This window comes from Pezoporus flaviventris, unplaced genomic scaffold, assembly GCF_033815535.1.
Source record: "Pezoporus flaviventris isolate CSIRO_AGI_PZ_B2104156 unplaced genomic scaffold, CSIRO_AGI_Pfla_v1 ptg000002l, whole genome shotgun sequence".
NCBI lineage: Eukaryota > Metazoa > Chordata > Aves > Psittaciformes > Psittacidae > Pezoporus > Pezoporus flaviventris.
In genome coordinates, this window is record NW_026892550.1 from 43,129,951 (window position 1) to 43,150,317 (window position 20,367).

The window sequence follows — 20,367 nt, forward strand, 5'->3', positions numbered from 1 at the left end:
AATCCTGTACGGAAAAGGACAGCCAGAGTACTACAAGGGAAAAAATAAATGTGTCCCTGAGGACTAGGAATGCTACTACAAAGTTTTCCTGACTATCCCAAAACATTGGCATTTGGCTTTACTCCTGTCAGGGCTGGTTTTAACAGGGGACAAGGAAAGGCATTGGCTTGCACCTGGGCCGCGTGGGGATCAGTGAGGTGGGCAGCAGGCTAAGACGGATCACTACAGTTTGTCTGACATGGAAATGGGAAGGATGGTGAAACTCAAGCTCAACCCATAGCATCAACAACAGTCCTTTCTGGATGCCTATATTACTTAGAGCAGGGAAATCCTAGGCGAGAGTTGACTACCTCATGACAGATACAGGGTACTGAAGTCCCCTTCAGGGCCCCAATTGACCAGTGAGGTCAAATGTCACATGTGAATATGAATGCTTCTTCCAAGGATGGCAGGCATGGATGCCCAGGAGCCACATCACTCCCCTCACCTGACATGGTTTGATTTCTGGAGCAGTCTCTGCAGAAACCCTTGCCATGTATTGGATCCCAGAGCAGAGCAGGGAGCCGGGATGCCCAGGCTGCCCTGGGAAAAGCAGAAAGAACAATGTTTTCCTCTTATTCCTGTAGCTGGGGATCAGCCTGGATACTGAAGATTTCTAATCCATTTGCAGATGCTACCTAGAAAAGCATTGCAGAAAAACAGATGATTTGGACATTCTGAAGATTTTTTTATTTCGCAGAAAGCAATTTTAATCTTGTTTATTTCCTTTTGCAGAACATCTGCAATTTCCTGCAACTGTAATCGCTCTCAGTGTCTTCTGCAAACAACACTGGCGCTTGTACAGCCTCCTTCCAAATAATTGCAGGTACTTTGAATTCCTATGGGGAGTACATTCCTGGCGCACAGGGCTTCACCTCACAGCACTTCTGCCCTTTCCCGAGGGATGTGCATGCATTCATCTGCTGTGCTGACATGCCAGGGGCTGTGGCCCTTCTCTCACCGCCTATTCCCAGCAGCACAGCCCTTGCAGCTGAGCGGGAAGCGGTACGGCTCCAGGACAGCCTGGATGAGGAGCCATGTGGATCCCACCAGCCACAGGAGCCGGGTGCCTAATTCTCTGCATGCCATGCCAAAAATACACCGTGCTGGGTGCCTGAAGGCCATGCAGGGTTGCTTTCCCAAACCTATTGTGTATGCTGGGTGACACTCAACTGCAATGTTGCTCCAAAGTGCTTCATAAAACATCGAACAGGCAGACCCTGAACCAGCCTACCCATCCTAGGAAATACTTTTTGGTTATTTTAATGAATTACATGTTTACATCCAAAATCTGTTCAGTTTCCATCAAGAAATCATAAGATGGCTAACATGCAGTATTTCCTCAGATTCTGCCAAAACAGCCACCTGGGGGCTGGGTAAATGCAGAAGGATTGGGACTTTCTTTAGGATGTTGAAGGCTATCATACAGATGGGTTACAAATAATAGTTTGTGTTTCTGTGTGAAACTGTTAGCCTTCTAACACACAACACTCTGGCTTTGCTCCCGGCTTTCTGAAGCATTATTCCTTATGCTGCTGACTGCACACTTGCACTTACATGTTTGCTTATTTTTTGGCTCAGTGGAGAAAGCAGTCAGCTTTTCCCTCATTCCTGAGGGATATCAGGTTACAACGAATGTTGTTCTGCTCTTATAAATTTACCCAGTGGCATATTAAAAACGCATATTTTCCATTTGGTTTTTCTCCTCGCCAGAGTTGGGTTTAAAGCCACTTTTCTTCTCCCACTTGCTAGGTACTGTTAACAAGCTACTAGCTTATTCCTACATGTCAAAAGGCAGGCAACACAACACACACCCTGTTTAACCCCAGCTGGGGATATAGCCCCTGCAGGTTACAAAAGTGCCATTTTTAAACTAAGGAAATTTATATGGCATCCCTACAGCTAAATGACTTCTGAGTGCATTATTACTGCGAGGAGGATGACTAACAGAGGGGCATAGGGAGGCTGCCTGGCGATGCGACAGCCTCCTGCAGCTGTGAGCATTCCTGCCTGGTGATGGACAGCACATGTTCCCATTGCAGGCCCCACAGGGGCTCCAGTCCCTGCCTGCATGGTGGGTACAGTGCCTGCGCCTCTGCCCTGCCCTCAAGCTGCATGTGTGGGGCCCAGGACCAAGGGTGAGCACCCGCTGCTGAAGCTCTGTGGGACATTCAGGGCCCCTCGCTCTCACTTCTGTTCCATTTTTGAGATCCATTCAGTTGTTAAAACTGAGCAGCAAGTTCAAAGAAATAGCGCCAGAATTATAGTGTGGGTTCATTACTGCTGCGTGCTGAGGTCTGCGAGGTGGTGGGTATCCACCTGCCTGTTCCTTGCTCACCACTGCCGTGGCTCAGCTTAGCAGTCTTATCCATGTCCTGGAAGAAAAAAATCAGCATGAAGTCCCATGGGTAGGTTTGACTTCCCACAGGCATTATCCAGTACTGCTCCAGCAGCCTAGAGCACCATTCAGCTGACCAAAGCCCATTATCCAACCTGAGGAGAAGCTCAAATGCCACAAGGCCAACATCTGCCCATGGCAGAGGGGTTGGAACTTAATGATCATAAGGTCCTTTCCAAACCTAACCATTCTGTGATTCTACGATCTGCCAATGTTTTCTTCCCCATGTCTGCTCTCCATGCTATAGAAGGGCGGTTCATCAGCCCCATGCTCTCACATCAAGGCACTGCAAACACGTCTTCATGTACATGGAGTAACACCAGGACCTTGTTCTCAGTCATCAGATTCTTCAGGTCCAGGAGCAGGCCAACTCGCTTTCACATCTGTGTGCATTCACCAGTGCAATAGAACAAAACCCCACAACTTACCAAGTAACTTTTTTCTTGTCTACAATTAAGTTAAACATTTTGAATCCTTAAGTAGAACTCATGCTAATAATATTATTTCACAGAGGCTAGGAACTGTTAACATAAGAATCTCAAGAGGCAATTTAATCACTGTTGTGAGTCCCCAAAACACCAAGAGGAGGGATATATATAACCGCTTTTCCTACAGCAAAAAAGGGTGAAAGTTTCAGCCTGAAAATACATTTGTGATTTGGTGATTGCCATGTGTGAAGAACATGAGCTACAGGACTAGAGAGAGAGGGACCATAAATTATATGGATATAAAAGCGTGATACCACTCAAGCTAAAAATACTGTTTAAAGGAATTATGTTGTCTGTTGACATAATATTTTATTTTCTCTTAATTGAGCATATAAAGATGTAGATCACACCTCAATGCAAATTTCTGAATGGGTGCCTTACTACTTGGGTTTATCTGTGGCCATGCAATTGCGATTATGGATGAACAAAAACAATTAAATGCATTCATTGAGTAATCATCTTACCAACAGAAACTACATTAAACTGAAAGGTCAAAAAAGTCATAAGAGAAAATGTTCTAGAATTATTTATATATTTACATTCTACTGTGATGTGCAAGAGCAAGGAGGACAGGCTGGTATTTCTTAAAGGTCCTTTTTTTGTGCAAGTAACCAGCAAGGAAAATACCAGAATCATATATTCCACATGATTCATGGTCCTAGCAACCTGAGGTAAGAGTTTGCATGGACATACTGTAACACTTAACCTACAAAGAGACACATCTAGGTTTTATGCCAACTCATGATTCTTTAGCAAGAGAGCAGGGCTATCTTTCTTTGCTTTATACAAATCTAAGCATTCAATTTACACCCATTCCATTGGGGAAAAAATCAAGGTATTTTTTATCCTATTTGGCATGACCAGTGTGTGAAAAGAAAACAGAGGATGCAGCTTTCTCAGAGAAAAAGAGTGCAAACTCACCTCTCGCTCTCCTGGGAGACCCTCCCATTCCAAACCAGAAACAGCATAACGGACTAAAATTGGTAGTTGGTTTGTTTGGATTTCTGCATCCATCCTTCAAAAACATTGAATTGATGAGACTGATCCTCAAAGTGAAAAAGGACACAAGGCTTCTGTCAATTCCAAATACAGTTATTCAGGAAAAAAATAAAAATCTGCTTTACAGCCAGTCCCTGTTGAGATCCGAGATCGCATCCAAGGTATTTGGGGCTCTGAAAACAGCAGTAAGCAAAATGACTTTCATCTAGTTTGCATATTCCTGCTGTATTCAGAACCAGGCTCAATTGCCTCTGCATTAAAGGATGATTTACTTAGCAGAGCTGTACTCCGAGCCCCTGGGGGTGTCAAGGCAGATGCTGAAAAACACTCAATAACCTGCTGAGGGGCCAGGAGAAAAAGAGATCATGTTGTGCTTGAAGCATGTCAGGAAAGCTTCAGTTAGAGAAATTGCACTGTGGAGTATGATTTTTTCCTTAGTTCACAGGTAAAATGGGGAATAAGCAAAAAATAAAAGAATTAGCAGTACTGTTTATGATCCTAATGCAGATACACTAAGGCTAGTCCCTTCCAGAGGCCAGGCTGCAATAGAACTGCACTTTAAGTTGCTTTTGGTGGAGGCATGTTTATCAACAAACCATCTTCAGTCTGGAAGCCCTCTGATGCTGCAGAGAGGGCTGCTTTTCTCCACAGCGGGCTGAAGCTGCATCTCACGTTTCATTTCAACACACGACAGCTGTTTCTGCAGCAAGACATTACAAAGCACGTGGTGTTTGAGGCTTGTTCACAGAGGCTTTGCATGACTAATCTCTGAGCCATCACAAGCTTTGCTCCAGAGAAGCTCCTCAGCGTACAGCAGATTCAAGGCTCTGCCTTGGCATCAAGTGCTGCTCTGGCTGAAACATGTCCTGGGACGGAGATACAAGAAGGCATCAGCAAGGAGGAAAAGGCCGGTGTCCTGCATCATCCTGGATTGCGCTCCCTCCCAGACCTGCTTTGGTAAAAAGGGTGTGCAATTGAAGAAGCTTTAGCTGAAAGGTAAAATGGAAGCCACACACCAAAAATTCTGTAGCACAAACCTCCCTGAGGCAAAAAGGTTTGTACCCCTGAGGCAAAAAGGTACCGAGGCAAAAAGGAGTGGGAGATGGAAATTGTGGAGGTGAAACCCAGGGTACATTTGGTGGAGGTGAATGAAGGCAAGAATGCCGATTCCCTAGAGGTGAATAGGGTTCAAGTAAAAAGGGAATTTTACTAGGCTGAGCAGAGGATTCCTAAAAAGGAAATTATTTTCCTCCTTTTCATCGACAAAAAGATTGTTCCAGTGACAGTTACCATGGAAACTGATTTGGAGAATAACAAGAAAGCATTTATGGTACAGAGCTTATTTTTAAAGGATGGTGAACCGGCAGCATCTCATTCCCCTAACTGGGATGATAACCCGATCATATGGTCTGAAGAGCTAAAGTAACACATTTTAAACTGGCATGGAATAGCATGCTAAATGGAGCTGTCACAGCTTCATATCACTGTGCCTTTATGACTTCAAAGCCGTGGGCAGGGGCCTTGAAAGAAAGTTTCTCCTAGAATACAGCTTCAGCCAGGCTGGCTGGCCCCGCATCTCTCAATGAGCAAAAGCCAGAGGCTGGTGAGCACCTCTCCATGAATTAATTTGATTAATCTGCCATTTTCTTCTGTGTCATTCAGTTTTACTGGGAAGGAGCTTGGGTTTCATTCCCCAGCTGAGAAATGCCTGCTGCCCCAAGGGTTACCATGATGCTGATTGTGCACCTTGGTGGCAAATATTTCCTTCACCAGCAGTGAGGAGATTGCTGATAAAAGCAACTAACCTCACCTGTAAAATCTGGCATACACTGAAACAAACACATAACCCCAAACTGCCCGTCTGTGATTTACTCCAGCCGAAGCAGAAACAGGTCACCCTTTTACATTAAGCTTGGAGGGGTTTTTGCATTATCCCAGCCCTTTGACCTCAAAAAGCCAGGAAAAGCTGTCACCTTTAAGAAGGGCCCATCACCTTGCAAGTCTGCTCTTTAAAGTGAAAGGGTTAATTTCCACCGAGGTATCTCAAGTCCTAAAGGAGGAGGAGGTACTGTCTTGCACAGCCAGAGAGTATCCCTCTGCAGCAGGGAATAAAAAGCCATTACAATAATGGTTATTGCAAGCATGAAGTCACTGGCAACTACAATTTTCATTCTTGTTAAATGGAAATGCAAGCAAATAAAAGCTCCTTGTGTATATTGCCCCAAGGTTTCCCATCTTGGAGGTAGCTGTGTGAGACTGCAAGTGATAATACTCATCCTCTGTGAAGAAAAAAAAAGCCTGTTTTTATTGATCTGGGATTGAGCATGAGGTACAGAAGATGTTTTTAAGGTCTCTCTTAACACATAGTGTTAAAACATTGACTTCAGAGTAGAAGACATGAGGTGTTTTTTTTGCTTCCCCTCATCCTCAGCCTTTGCTCTGTTTTGTATTTAGTTTCCATTTCTGTTGCTTCTAGGACTTCGAATGCTGAGGGACAGGAGGCCGGACACATGCATTATCTGAATTTCAGACTTCAAAGGGAAAGAATAAGTGGATATGAGCTCTAAAATAAAGGGAATAATGTCGTACTAGCACTGCCACAAACATTATCATGCAAGGCTATCAAGAGCTTTTCAGCTTTCCAGACAGATACGAGGCTCTTCTCCATACACCAGTAACCAAGGAGCAGTATCTCTGCTCACAGCCACCTGCAGCACTGGAAGGAGAACCTTGCAGCACAAGCTTCCAGGGCCAGCCTCTAACGGCCACAACCCAAGATAAGATGACACCTGTCAGGTGGAGCAAAGCTGAAAGGCAAACTCTGGGCTTGTGCAGGATGTGAGTACACAAGTGGATGAGAAAGTAAATTACCTCAACCAGATGTGGATGCTCTTCAAAGTACTCAGAAGTCAAGCAGACTGTAAAGACTTAATCACAGACTGGTTTGGGTTGGAAGGGACCTCAAAGCTCATCCAGTTCCAGCTCCCCTGCCATGGGCAGGGACACCTTCCGCTAGACAAGGTTACTCCAAGCCCCGTCCAGCCTGGCCTTGAACACTGGCAGGGATGGGGCAGCCACAGCTTCTCTGGGCAACCTGTGCCAGTGTCTCACCACCCTCACAGTAAAGGACTTCTTTCTAATATCTGATCTAAATCTGCCCTCTGTCAGCTTAAAGACGTTCTGCCTTGTCCTGCCACTACATGCCCTTGTAAGAAGTCCCTCTCCAGATTTCTTGTAGGCCCCCTTTAGGTACTGGGAGCTGCTCTAACGTCTCTACTGGAGAATGTTTCTTTTTCAAGTACGCTGATTCTGCTCGCAAGGTTCTTACTCTGCTGGCTTCCTAGCAAAACTTCTTTCATTTCAGTAAAAGCTGAGGCTGTGTATCCCACCATCATTGCCATTGTCAATACAAGAAACAACCATTGGCATTGGCTTGCTGAAGGAAACTAAAGCTCCTGAAATATATTACCTTAAAAAAAACAAACACATTGTCAAGTAGATGGATTGACAACAAATGGTTTCTTTTAGTGACCCCATAGAGCACCTGCAAGCTTGGTCCTCTGAATTGTTGCATTTAACTGAAAATGATTGCATACACCGTTATGGACTAGTTTACAATGCAAAAACACTTGCATTAGAGCACAATTATTCACCACTCACTCGACAAGATAAGCGTTTGTTAGGGTTACTATGTCAAAAATAAATTTGTCTACAAAGACTGAGAGAGCATCTGCTATCAAATGTAGGTCTAAGTGTAGCTCTTGATAGTGCTTTTAAGCAGTGAACCCTCCTCCCTCTGGCCCTAATTCAGGACAGAGACAAACTCACCAGCAATAGTGACCATAAAAAGGCAAAAACGTCTGCAAAGACCTGTCACTGTTGTTTTATATCTGCTCCTTACCAACAGCTGCATGATGCCGCTGGGAGGTTGGTATAGGAGATAGTTGCACAGTAAGTCAGGAATCGGTGCTTTTCATTTATGTTTTTCTAATTCAGGGATTGGGTCCAAAACAGAGGTCAGACAATGCCCACTCCATTGGCTCAAGACTGACGAGGAGAAAGCCTACAAAGAACAAAAAAATCCAAATTAAATTCCCCTTTTGCATTTCCCAAGTTCCTCTCAAGATAACAGCCACATTTGCATATCAGTAAAGGGCGCTGTCGTGGTTTAAACCCAGTCAGGTAATTCGTTCGCTCACTTCCCCCCCCTTTCTTGCCCTCCCCCTGCTCTCGGAGGGATGGAGAGGAGAATTGAAAAGAATGCAACTCCCACGGGTTGAGATAAGAACAGTTTAGTAACTAAGGTATAACACAAATCACTACTGCTACCACCAATGATAATAATGATAAAGGAAATAACAAGGGAAGAGAATACAACACCTCAGCACCAACTGACCGATAACTCGGCCCCCAAGCCCGACCAAGCTCCGACCGATACCTCCTCCAACCCTGCAGTCCCCCAGCCCTTCCGGCTAACTCCCAGTTACATCCTGGGCATGACGTGCTGTGGTATGGAATAGCTCTTTGGTCAGTTTGGGTCAGGTGTCCTGTCTCTGCTTCCTCCTGGCTTCCCCTCCTCCCTGGCAGAGCATGAGGCTCACAAAGTCCTTGGCCAAACCAAAACATCCTTGTTATCAGCTCTGTTCCCGAGCTGAAAGTCAAAACACTGCACTGCACCAGCTACCAAGGAGGAGAAACATGACTGCTACTGCTGAACCCAGGACAGGCGCTTAACAGGAAACTCTGAATTTCAGTAACTAGCATAAGCATCAAAGAAGAATAAGAAGAATGAAAATATGCATGCAACCCCAAAATGCAGATTTTATATCATGTCTACTCACAAGAGCAAACGCACATGCCCTACTCAGACATGCATGGCTTTCCTAGGTTTGTACAATCTTCTAATGATTTAGACAGTTATTGATAAAGAAAGGGCTCCTAGTTTGGTTTGGGGGTTTTGGTCTGTTTTTTGGTTTCTTTTCAGAAAGAAAGAGACAGCTTCAAACATGCGCCAGCCAGTTTTGAACAAAACATCTTCAGTTGTTTTGATTTTGAATTATTTTAACTATTTTCATTATTACTATTCTGTCTGAGCTAAGGACAGAACAGTAAACCAGTACTTCTGTTACACCTTTACTTGAAAGAACCAGAAAAAGTTGATGGACTCTGAAGATGGATTTGAAGCTGGTTTGTTCAAAATATCTGTTAAAACAAAACAAAGTATTTGCTGAAACTTTGCCAGTAGTTATACCAAAACCAGAACATATCATCCAGGCTTTTCTTCCCTTTATTTTCTTTAATAGCTGAGGATGCTAACAATAAACACCTTGTTGAAATCAGTGCAGAGTAGAAAAGTAAACGTAAAGCTGCTTGCCTTTCACCAGATGATACTGAGACACATGCTTTGGAGCTCGTGGTATAATTTTCTTCAGTGTTATTTCTTACATACCCTTCTCAAATAGATACAATATTAATGACCACGGACTAGCAAATGAGTCTGCTACAGAGCCTTGACTTTGGTTTCTTTAATCAGTGATCTCAGGAACTGACTGACATTTAAAAACATAATCAAAAGCTTATTCCCTAGAGTATATTTTAGGGGGAAAGCAAGCCCACAGAGGACTAGAATTTATTATAATGATTAATTGATGTCCGTGCAAAAAATTAATCAAAAAGCACTCCTGCCACTGGATTAGGTCTTTGACCAAGTACTGAGTAATAGGGAGGGGAGAATTATCCAACTCAGTAGCCAATTAATTTCTCTAAAAAAGTGAAAACAAGATATGAAAATCTGACTTTTATCTCACTTCAAAAATCCTCCAGAATGCTTGGATCAGCCAGAAGTGTTATTTTGCATAGCTAGTAATGGTAACGCAGGAAAACATGATATGATTGACTTTTTTCCTCTCCTCCCTTTTTTTCTTAACAGAAAGGGGAAGAAATAATAATATTTTTTTTCCCACTGTAGACTGCATAAATGAAAAAAAACAAACAATTTTGCACCTCAGCATAGCAATCTGATCTCTGGACTGCTACTGAGGCAGAGCTTGAACACAGGTGACAGGAACAAAGGTGGACAAGGAAAGAGGTGGATGCCTGTAAGACGTGGGTTTGGTGTGCGGGTGGTAACTCAGGCCCTTTTCATTTCAGACACAACGTGATCTTCCCCTGGCTTTCTCTAGGAGCCATATTTTTTAATGGATTTTCCTTTGGAGCTTCAGCAGCGGCACAGTTGAATTTCATCACCCCACCTGAAGGAAAGGTGCCCCTTGGACTGGTTACAGGATTTACTTTGGAGCTGGTTGCCAACAGACCAGGGTTTCTGAAACAAGAGGACAGGCTATTTCAGTTAGAATTAAGCCTTTCATGTGGAAAGGCGCTTCGTTTCTCAGAATAACTTGGGTTTTCATCAAACGACTTGAAACAGAAAATTGCCCAGCAGGTATTGCTTGAAAGCGTTCTTTATAAATACTTAACCAGGATTTTTTTTTTCCAAGAGGAAAATGTTCCTGACTAGGTTAGGGTGAAATAATGACCAGATGACCACATTGTCCATAGCATAAGAACTCCTTGTTCACTTGTACGACATTATAAAGCTTCTGAAGTGACCCTGAAAAGTTCAGTGGTGCTTGTGGTGGTGTTCACAGCCGGTTTTGCCCTTTAGTCTTCTTGACACACAACCTTCTGCACATGCAGTTTAAAGAGGCAAGTCTAAAGCATAGATGCTTGCCTTCCTATATGCCTGTGCACTGGAAGGTGTGCGTGCTGAAAGGCATGTCAGCAAGCGGAGGAGTAAGACAGACAGCCATCTGTACAGACTGCAGTGCTTTGCTCGCTCAGCCTACATGGTTTCTGTAAGCAGATCTGAAAGGGAAATGACAGTGGAGGGGTGGAGGAGAAACCTCAGAAAGGACAAGGAAAAAAGGAAGCTGAAGAGAAAGGATATCACTGCCGTGAAGCAGATCCCTTAAGCAGAAGAATACTTACACGAGCATGGTTTCTAGATGGCAGCTAGAAGAGTCCACTCAGCTGTTGACACTGAGGATTAGCCAAGGACTGCAGCTGCTGAAGCTAGCAGGCATGTGCACTTCTGGGGCATGCTGATTCTATAGACTAGGCAAGATACCTAATTGCTGTCTCAGCAAAGCCTTGTGTGAATTTATAGCAGCACAAACCCCTAGACTAATAATCATGAGCAGCAGAAGTAATGAAGTCTGTCTGCCAAGAGACCAGTTTCCTAGATCCCTGTTCCTTCTCACACCATCCCAACTCAGCCCCAGCAAGGCTGCCTTCACACAAACTCCGCCACCAGCAAACACCAAATGCTCCCGGTCTTTTACAGCCATCTCTGACATTTTTCCTTCCTTCTTCCATCCCCTGTGTGCTCTACCCCTTCTCAGGTCCCTAAACTGGCAGGTGAGAAAGGGAAAGCCTGTATTTATCAGGCAGCTAGCCAAGGAGAACAGATAAATCGTGAGCTCTCACTGCAGGGCCTCAGACTGTATTTGGCTGAAATCCACTGTGAAATTTAAGAACACGGGGAGGGAAAATGAGGAGAGAAATGACAAAAAACATAATCATACAAACCTCACCTCTACAAGAAACAAGTGAAGATAAGCACCAGCCAGATCATCTGGCTCATGGAAATAAGCCCGGGTGACAGGAGGACTCTCTAAGGAGCTTTTGCATCAAACTTCTTAGTCTACATCACAGGCTGGGTTTCTTTTTGCACTGTTCTCTCAGTAAGTTTCAGTTCCAGCTTTGCCGCTTGGTCACAGCGTCACTGGGCTGTTTGCTTCAGAGCCTGGATTTTCCCTTTTAAAACGTGTAGGTAACTACAACCCCAAAAAGTAATGACATTTCAGAGGACACATTAATGAAAGGTTTAGCAGCTGAACTACGTCGAAACCTAAACCTCGGTGACTGCTAACATTTTAATGCTCTGTGAGTACCACAAATGGAGCCCCAGAGCTCATGCTTGGCATTGTACAGAGCAGGAAGATGGCTAGTTAAAAGAAAAGCTGACAAAAAATAGGTTATTTCAGGGCAGATACGGTGTCTAGGTTTCTCCTGTGTCTAGGTTTGCTTCACAGTGGCTAATCGGAATAGCACCCAAAGAATAGGCTTACCCAGCAGCTCAGCCTGGTGCTGTAGTGATAAACTCCCCACAAGATTAGTTGGAAAAGCTGGACCTGATACTGCTCCTGTGAGAGCTGCAGACTCTGCTAAGAACAACTGTGTTTGATTTTCACACTTTGCACTAGTAGCTGCTGCAATTATAAACCTGAATTGTAGTAGGGGCCTGACCTCCTGACTTAACTGTAACAGTTGAAAATATTTACCTTACTTGGGCAAAAATCCTACAGAGCAGAAGAAAAAAGAAAAAAGAAAAAAGAGGAAGACATACACATAATATAGCTGTGACATAACCACAAGAATGACAGCAGAAGTGAGTGTTTAAACCCCATCATTTCCATGCTAGATTCTTTAGAAATATTCCAGAGTCTATCCCAGTAAGACTCTAAAGAAACAAACTGGGACAGAAGATCCAATTGAGTGTTTTCATTTTTGTTATAATAGTCAAAAACATCTCAGGAGAAGGAAAATCATGTTAACTGCTGGTGATTTTTAACTCAGCAGAAAACAAAAGCCTTAGCTTCTTTTAAAAATTAAAGAGAACGCACAGCTCAAACCAGAACGTTGTACATGGCTTCACACTGTGGGATTCAGCAGACTGCTGCATATCTTCTTTAGAAGGAAAGCATCCAAAAGTGAGCAGATGCAGCAGTCCGAAAATGTCTTGGAATATTCAAGACGTACAAATTGTCTTTTTCTCTCAGAAAAGATCTCGATTTGCTTTTCCTGTTGAAAGTCACCTACAGTAAAAGTGAATCATGAGAAAGGTAATACAAGAATCTGTTTCACTAGAGGAACAGGCACCATTTTGTGACAGTGTGCTGTCTGTTCCCTGCCTCTCTTTAGCTGAGAAATCTCTGTTGTGGTTCTTTCAAAACTGCGTCCTTACAGGAGGACATACATTCTCCCACCAGGCTGGCCAGCCAACACCAGGAGTAGGAGAGAGGAGCAGAAAACAGGGCATGACAGCGTGTCTGTGTTCTATCCTGTACCTGTAAAGCAAACCCAAACTCTACTGAAGACTTCATTACTATTAATTCATTGCACTTGAACTACTTAAGTTTTGTGTTCAAAGCATCAGGGCTGTGTTTGACATTTTAAAGGTACTGCTCATGTTGGTCGACTGTAGCAACTTTAAGCAAGCCTCAAAACAACCTCAAATACAGTTGTTTAGTTGCTATTTATTATACTTCATGGTTTTATTACAGTCCACAGTGCTCTTACCCTACAGACAGGAAGCCACAATATTGCAGCTAAACTTATATAGCTGGTCATCTTCATTTCCTTCTTGAATTTGGAAAGTAGCCAAAGCAGTAAAAGTCAGCAAGAAACCCTCATCCACACAGGCTGATGTCGCAGTGTGCTAACTGCTACAGGCCATAAACTACCTGAAGCTCCTTGAGGAGGAGTTTAGTCATGTAAAACTGATTCTAAGAGGTGAGAACCACCAGCAAGTTCACGTGCGTAACGTTCCTTCATACGAATAAGCCTTCTGAGTCATCCTCTCATGTGTGGCAGATACACGCTCTCAAATGCAGATTCCTACACGTGTCAGATGATACAGAATAGATTCACAGAAAAAAAAAAAAGACATTTAGGGTACAAAAAAATCACTTAGGTTCTACAGACAAAGCTCTTTCTCTAGTGTTTCACAGCACACAGTGAAGAGTAAGAACAACCACCCAGGCTACATGTGCATCAATACTTTAGCTTGGCACCATCACTTAGCTGCACTCTGCTCCATACTACCTGCTTGCATTTAACTTTTACCACTTAGCAGCTGGTAAGCTCTTGATCAGTTTGTAGGATGTTATACATTAAATATTAGATATATTAGGACTAAAATCTTTCTAAACACAAAGAAGGAAATGTTGCAATTACAGCTGTAAGGACAGTGACATTTTACTGTCATTACGTTTATGTGCCAGGCATCACATTTTCCTTAGCCAACAGATAGCCCACTATGCTACCTCTATGAGACGAAAATCTTCCACTTGGTATCTTCCCAAGAACCTTGCTGTCTTCATAGATGAGATGACAATAGCAGGGGCACATCTGAAATCCTTGGGTTTTAATGTGCACTGAACTGCTAGGAAACTGTTTAACTGGAAAGGTCACAGGAGACAGCCTATCTTCTAGCGTATCTCTAGTTAAATGTCACCTTTTCAGTGATGCTCTTTTCAGAGGTTACATAAAAGGCAGACAGTCACATTTCAGTGATACAAACATCTACCACCTGCCTCCAAAAGGTAAAGCTTATATCCTCCAGCTGTACAGCAGAAACGCCATTTGTAGCTGTGGGAGGTACAAGACCAGGCTGCACACTCTGCTCCTCTCTTCTGTAGCCACACACCAATCAGAGCTAGAAGTAAACTTGTCACCTAGCAAAAATGAGGCATTCTGAAATTTGTTGTTATTTTGGTTGGCTGCTTTTTACCCTGAAACTGAAAAGCGTGCATAAACCCAAAGATGCTCAATTTTGAACAGCAAATCTGTGTCAGTGACATGGACAGTGGCACTGAGTGCACCCTCAGCAAGTTTGCCGATGACACCAAGCTGTGTGGTTCGGTTGATATGCTGGAGGGAAGGAATGCCATCCAGAGGGACCTTGACACGCTTGTGAGGTGGGCTGATGCCAACCTCATGAGGTTTAACCATGACAAGTGCAAGGTCCTACACCTGGGTCGGAGCAATCCCAGGCACAGCTACAGGTTGGGCAGAGAAGAGATTCAGAGCAGCCCTGCGGAGAAGGACTTGGGGGTGTTGGTTGATGAGAAAATGAACATGAGCCAGCTGCAGTGTGCGCTGGCAGCCCAGAAAGCCAACCGTATCCTGGGCTGCATCAAAAGGAGTGTGACCAGCAGGTCAAAGGAGGTGATCCTGCCCCTCTACTCTGCTCTTGTGAGACCTCACCTGGAGTATCGTGTGCAGTTCTGGGGTCCTCAACATAAAAAGGACATGGAACTGTTGGAACAAGTCCAGAGGAGGGCCACAAGGATGACCAGGGGACTGGAGCACCTCCTGTATGAAGACAGGCTGAGAAAGTTGGGGCTGCTCAGCCTGGAGAAGAGAAGGTTGCATGGAGACCTCATAGCAGCCTTCCAGTATCTGAAGGGGACCTTATAGGGATGCTGGGGAGGGACTCTTCTTTAGGGACTGTAGTGACAGGATAAGGGGCAATGGGTTAAAACTTAAACAGGGGAAGTTTAGATTGGATATAAGGAGGAAATTCTTTCCTGTCAGGGTGGTGAGGCACAGGAATGGGTTGCACAGGGAAGCTGTGAATGCTCCATCCCTGGCAGTGTTCAAGGTCAGGTTGGATGAAGCCTTGGGCGAGATGGTTTAGTGTGAGGTGTCCATGCCCATGGCAGGGGGGTTGGAACTTGATGATCTTAAGGTCCTTTCCAACCCTAACGATTCTATGATTCTCTGAAATTGAATTCAGTCTCCCACATCCCAAATTAACATCCTAAACCTTGGTGCACTGTAGTGCAAATGCATGTATGGGCGATCTTTGCTCCTTCTCCTCTGCAGCAACAATCTTGACTAGTTACACTTTCTCGGTGTCAAATCCAGTATATGCACTGGAACAGATTTTGCTCTGATAAACTAGTATTTTCCAAAACTAAACAAAATTTCAGCCCTAAACTTACTGTGTTGCTAGGACTGCTTGTAAAGAACAACTTGAAATCAGAGCTCAGCTTTTCTATTCATATTATTACTGTTTCACTATTTTCCATGAATGGATTATGGCTCGTTTATTCCTTTGGCAGAGGGAGGGGGAGGAAAGGGGGAAAAGGGAAATCTTTGTATTCCTTATTGTCTCTTGCTGTATCCATTTCAAAGACTTCGTCATATTCTAATGTAAATCCCTGGAGCTTCTCACTGTTAGTACTACTCCTAGTTAAGCAAAAGAAGAGTAAATACCAGTCTCAGGACTTTGTGATAATCATTTCCTATAACCCCTGCCCATTTCTGTCTCAGGGATGAAACCAAGAGGTTTACTATCCACAGAGTACAAGGGAAAAAACGAAATGCAACAAGTTTTTATCATTTTATTTACTTTAACAAAACCTGCAAATTATAAAGCTGCTCGGAAAAGATTCAGATACACATTGAAATGCCAACTGAGAATATTTAAACAAACTATGTACAACTGTGTCAGTCATCAACTGCTGAACACTAATCAATGTAATCCAGATCTTCTGGGATTCCAAAACCTTTGTCAATTCTGCTCTCTTCAAATCCAAATTTACGTTTGGCCCAGGACTTTATTGAGAAGATATTGTCTGTAAACAGAATGAAAAAGATCCAGTTTTGAGTATTTAAGGGAAGCATGAATTAGTTTTGGCTACAACAAAATCCTTCCATTTGCATTATGTCTGTATAGATGAAAAAGGTACATAATGGGGAATATCATTATTAAGTAGATTTAGAACAGAAAACAGGAGGCTTTTGTTAATGACATCCTTTTACTCGATACTGAGTAAAATAAGTCTTCCTTTTTTTTGGAGGTTCCCTTAATCTTTCCTTGCTTCTTTCTTATGGGAAGACTGAAAGGCACAATTACAGTGTAAGCCTGCTGTAGAGTGATGAGCTAAGTGTGAATATGCATAATAAGTATTTCTTATGTCCCTTTTCAACTAGACACCTGCTGTGTGGCTGTCTACAACTGTGAAAAGATTCAAATTAACTACAAGGTCCATTCTAGTCCTGCTTGTGTTTGCTCAGATAACACACATTTTGCCTGAAAGTTAAAAAGAAAAAAAGTAGCTTTATTTTAGTCAGCACTTCTTTTTAGCATCGCATGACTATTATTTTAGCATATACAGTCTTTTCAATTTAACATTATTTTTCACTGCAGTATTGATTGAAACTCACTACGTCATTCCTAACACCCATAAATTACAGCATTCATTAAAGACAGGAAGTGTTCTCTGTGCCTACACACCTTAGAAATATTTTCTTGTCTTTAACCAGACATTTGGTTTTAAAACTGTCTCATGAGAAGAGAAATATGCTGCAGCACATAACCTAATTGTCTAATTAAACAGCAAAAGCACTTTCTACAGGCTGAGGCATAGTTCCTTTACCTCTCTCAAGACCTTGAGAACAGCCTGTCATCAACAGCAGAAAGCCCTCACAACAGTACTCCCAAAAGTAATTTTCAAATACATAACTTCATTTCCTCATATGCAGTAAAAAACCCAGTGCAAATGAAGTTATAAAATAGTAATAGTCAAAAGACTATGACAATGATATCCTACTGCACTTGGCATAACCAATGAGGGTGAGCAGTCTATCAGTAGTAGATGAATTCTAACCGAAAAATTAAAATTATATTCTAAATAATTAAAAAAGACATACGTATTGCTTGCTCTGCAAAATGGAAACATATAGCAATATAGCAAAGCTAAGCAAAAAACAGAAGATTGAGTTAAACTTCCATGAAAATGTTACCACAGTAACCTTCCTAAAAACCATGCAGCATTTTTCCAACTTGTCAAAGCCGACAAATTAGTATGAGAAATACCTATGTTATATTAGCATCCATCATATGATAGCAGCACTAAGGTTCCACAAAACATTCTACTTTTTAGAAACAGACAAAAACTCAAAACAGGAGAATTAAACTTCTGAATACCTGGACACAGCTATTTCCAGTCTCTTTCTATTAATGTTTTCCTGATGTTAAGAGATTACAACTCAATCAAGAAAACAAATTGTAGGTCTTAACGCAGTGTGCAAGACTGCACCAGAAGAACAAATCCATTATGTGATGTGAAGTACATTCAGTAACTAAACTGAGAAAATGTACTCTTCGTCTGAACCGTGATCATTTACAAGTAAAATATATTCCTGCATGCTTTTGTAAGCGAGGTCTATCCTGCATCAGGTCCAAATCTAGTTTAGAATTCTTATCAATGAGTAGGTCTTTTACTGAAATTGCTCTAGTCTGAAGCTGTGTTAAGCAATGTAAGTGCATACCCACCAGTCCATCTGTTGGCTGCCTCCTTGGCTACTTTGTTTGTTTGGCCTGAAATAGAGAAGAAAACCACAACAAAATATCATACATCACAGTAAAATCATACCATAGTGGCAAGGCACAAAGATTAGATTTTTATTGATGTAATTTTTAGGGAACCACACAATATAAGGGAGTTTTTCCACTGCTTCCAAACCCTTCTTCTATTTTATAATTTTAACATTCCAGCAAGGACAGACTGAAGTTAAAGAAAAACAGGAGCAAAGGAACATAAAAGATACCATATGAACAAGTGTGAGTTTTTGAAGTGTATTTTAAAATGAAATAATCCTGGTTTGGTTTGCCTGAGGCCTTAATCGTCTGTACCAAGATTGGAACTAGATACATGGCCTGAAGATATTAAAGGCAACAGAGACGGAAAATATTTTATAATCCTCTCTATACATAAGTAACCCATCACATAGGTATGCATGACTTTATAGATAAGGAAAAGGGTAACAGCCGATCACATTAATCCAAAAGCTTATCATATCACTCTGGAAGGTTTCCCGGGCTTTTAAGAACTGCCTCAATGAAAGGAAGAGAAAGTAGTGTTCCTGGTTATTAAACTTGGCTTCCTTCCCTTACCATTGCTCTAGAGAAAAATGCATATTAGTAAAATGCCATCACTACAAATAGCTTTTCTATAGTTTCCATGAGGCAAAGCAGCATCAAGAAAAATTCCTCTTAGATCACCTTGCTCCCATTAAAGTAAGTACTGAAGCAAATCAAACAGGTTGGTTTGTAACGTGGGAATTTATCAGAATCATTATGGTTCTCACGCCTACACATAGCTTAGTTATTCCCACTTGGTCTTGTTACTACTTGCATGATAATACTCATTTGAATGGTCAGCATGAAATCTGTCTCCAGGGTACTGAGAAGTGAATATATGATCAGCTATCTATTGTTATAAAGATTATACTTCAGGCAAAATGAAATTATGTTGAAAAATCATTTGCCAGCACACAGGAAGGCAAACAGTCATTATTCCGCCCTTAATACATCAGTAACTGATGTGAAAAATATTTAAAACAGTAAAATACCATTTCAAAACCAGTGGAGCTTCTAGAAAAGGCCTATAATTATAGGCACAGTGTGAAGTGAAAAAGATGGGAAGGAAAAAAAAAGGGAGTGGATAAGACTGCATTTTTGCTTGCTTGCATACATCAGAAATTCAAGTTATTCCTGCCTTGAGAGATACTCCTTATTTTCCTTTGCTGACTGCTTGTTGCCACCCCCACTTGTTCAGTCCCATGACTGGCAGCATTGACAGCATACTGACAGCCAATGGCATTTTGAACAGAACTTTACCTAACGCTACTGAAAGCAAGTCTGCAGAGTAACAGCTTTCAGCAGTCAAGATTTTACATGTGTTAGCAATAATACTTCCCTCAGCATTTTCCTGAACTCTGAAGTAAAACTGTAAAGCTTTATCTGACTCCAAGTACTGAAGTTTGAAACAAAGCTATGGGGGAGATATAGGACAGTATTAAACTCCGTAGATCCAGAGCTGCAAGGTGACAGCAGCTTGATGATGGGTGAGCCAGCCTAGTCCACAGCATCCACCAGGTCTCAGTGGAAAACTCTGTTTTGCTGGAAGCAGCTAACCAGCTAAGCTTCTGCATCACACAGCAGCTCTCGGCTTCTGCAGCTTTCAGCACATAGCCCTATGCTTAAAGCCCAGTGACCAGACAGTATGGTGCTTTAAAAAGAAAAACAATAGTGGCAACATGGTAAATTGTCACCCTTTAAATACTGCTTATGCATGTTAAATTGTGTGTTTTGATGATGGTCACGTTTCATGTGATCATGTGTTTTTAAAAATGTGACTTTTTATGTCTGTCAAAGAAAAGGTTGGGGTGATCAACAGATACGGGCTGGGCAACAGGGTGATTAGAATGGCAGGGGCTTCTTATAACCGAGTTGTGGCTAGAAGTGAGATAATGGTAGCAAGAGCAGGAAGCTATAATGGGAAAATCCTGCAGCGGGCAGTGCCTTCAATGACTTAAATAGCAGAGAAATAACAAAAAACAAAAAAACCCTGAACAGAATGAACTGCTGAGATAGAAGTTATAAAAACTAAAAGAAGAACTATTTTAACCTTCTCATTCTCTCCATGCACCACCTGGGACTGATCACAGACTGGCAGCAAAGTGTCATGGTAGAAGTGTGGAAGGATCACAAGCGGAGGCAGAACTTCAGAATGGGGAAGGTGATGTTCAAACAATCTGGTTGAATATCAAAGAAGAGGCTGCCTTAGAGACTGGTAACACGCATCC

The 20,367-nt window shown here is 42.4% G+C and overlaps 1 protein-coding gene across 2 annotated transcripts in view; it reads right to left on the minus strand.

The window, feature by feature from the left end:
- Positions 1-16,130: 16,130 nt before the first annotated feature.
- Positions 16,131-20,367, minus strand: part of MND1 (meiotic nuclear divisions 1) — a 39,703-nt gene continuing 35,466 nt past the window's right edge. For both annotated transcript variants that reach the window (XM_061476474.1, XM_061476464.1), the window contains 2 exons: positions 18,053-18,097; positions 16,131-16,349 (listed from right to left, as the gene is read on the minus strand). In XM_061476474.1, the coding sequence (XP_061332458.1) occupies positions 16,243-16,349; positions 18,053-18,097 (152 nt within the window). In that variant the 3' untranslated portion in view covers positions 16,131-16,242. The remainder of the gene's footprint in view (positions 16,350-18,052; positions 18,098-20,367) is intronic.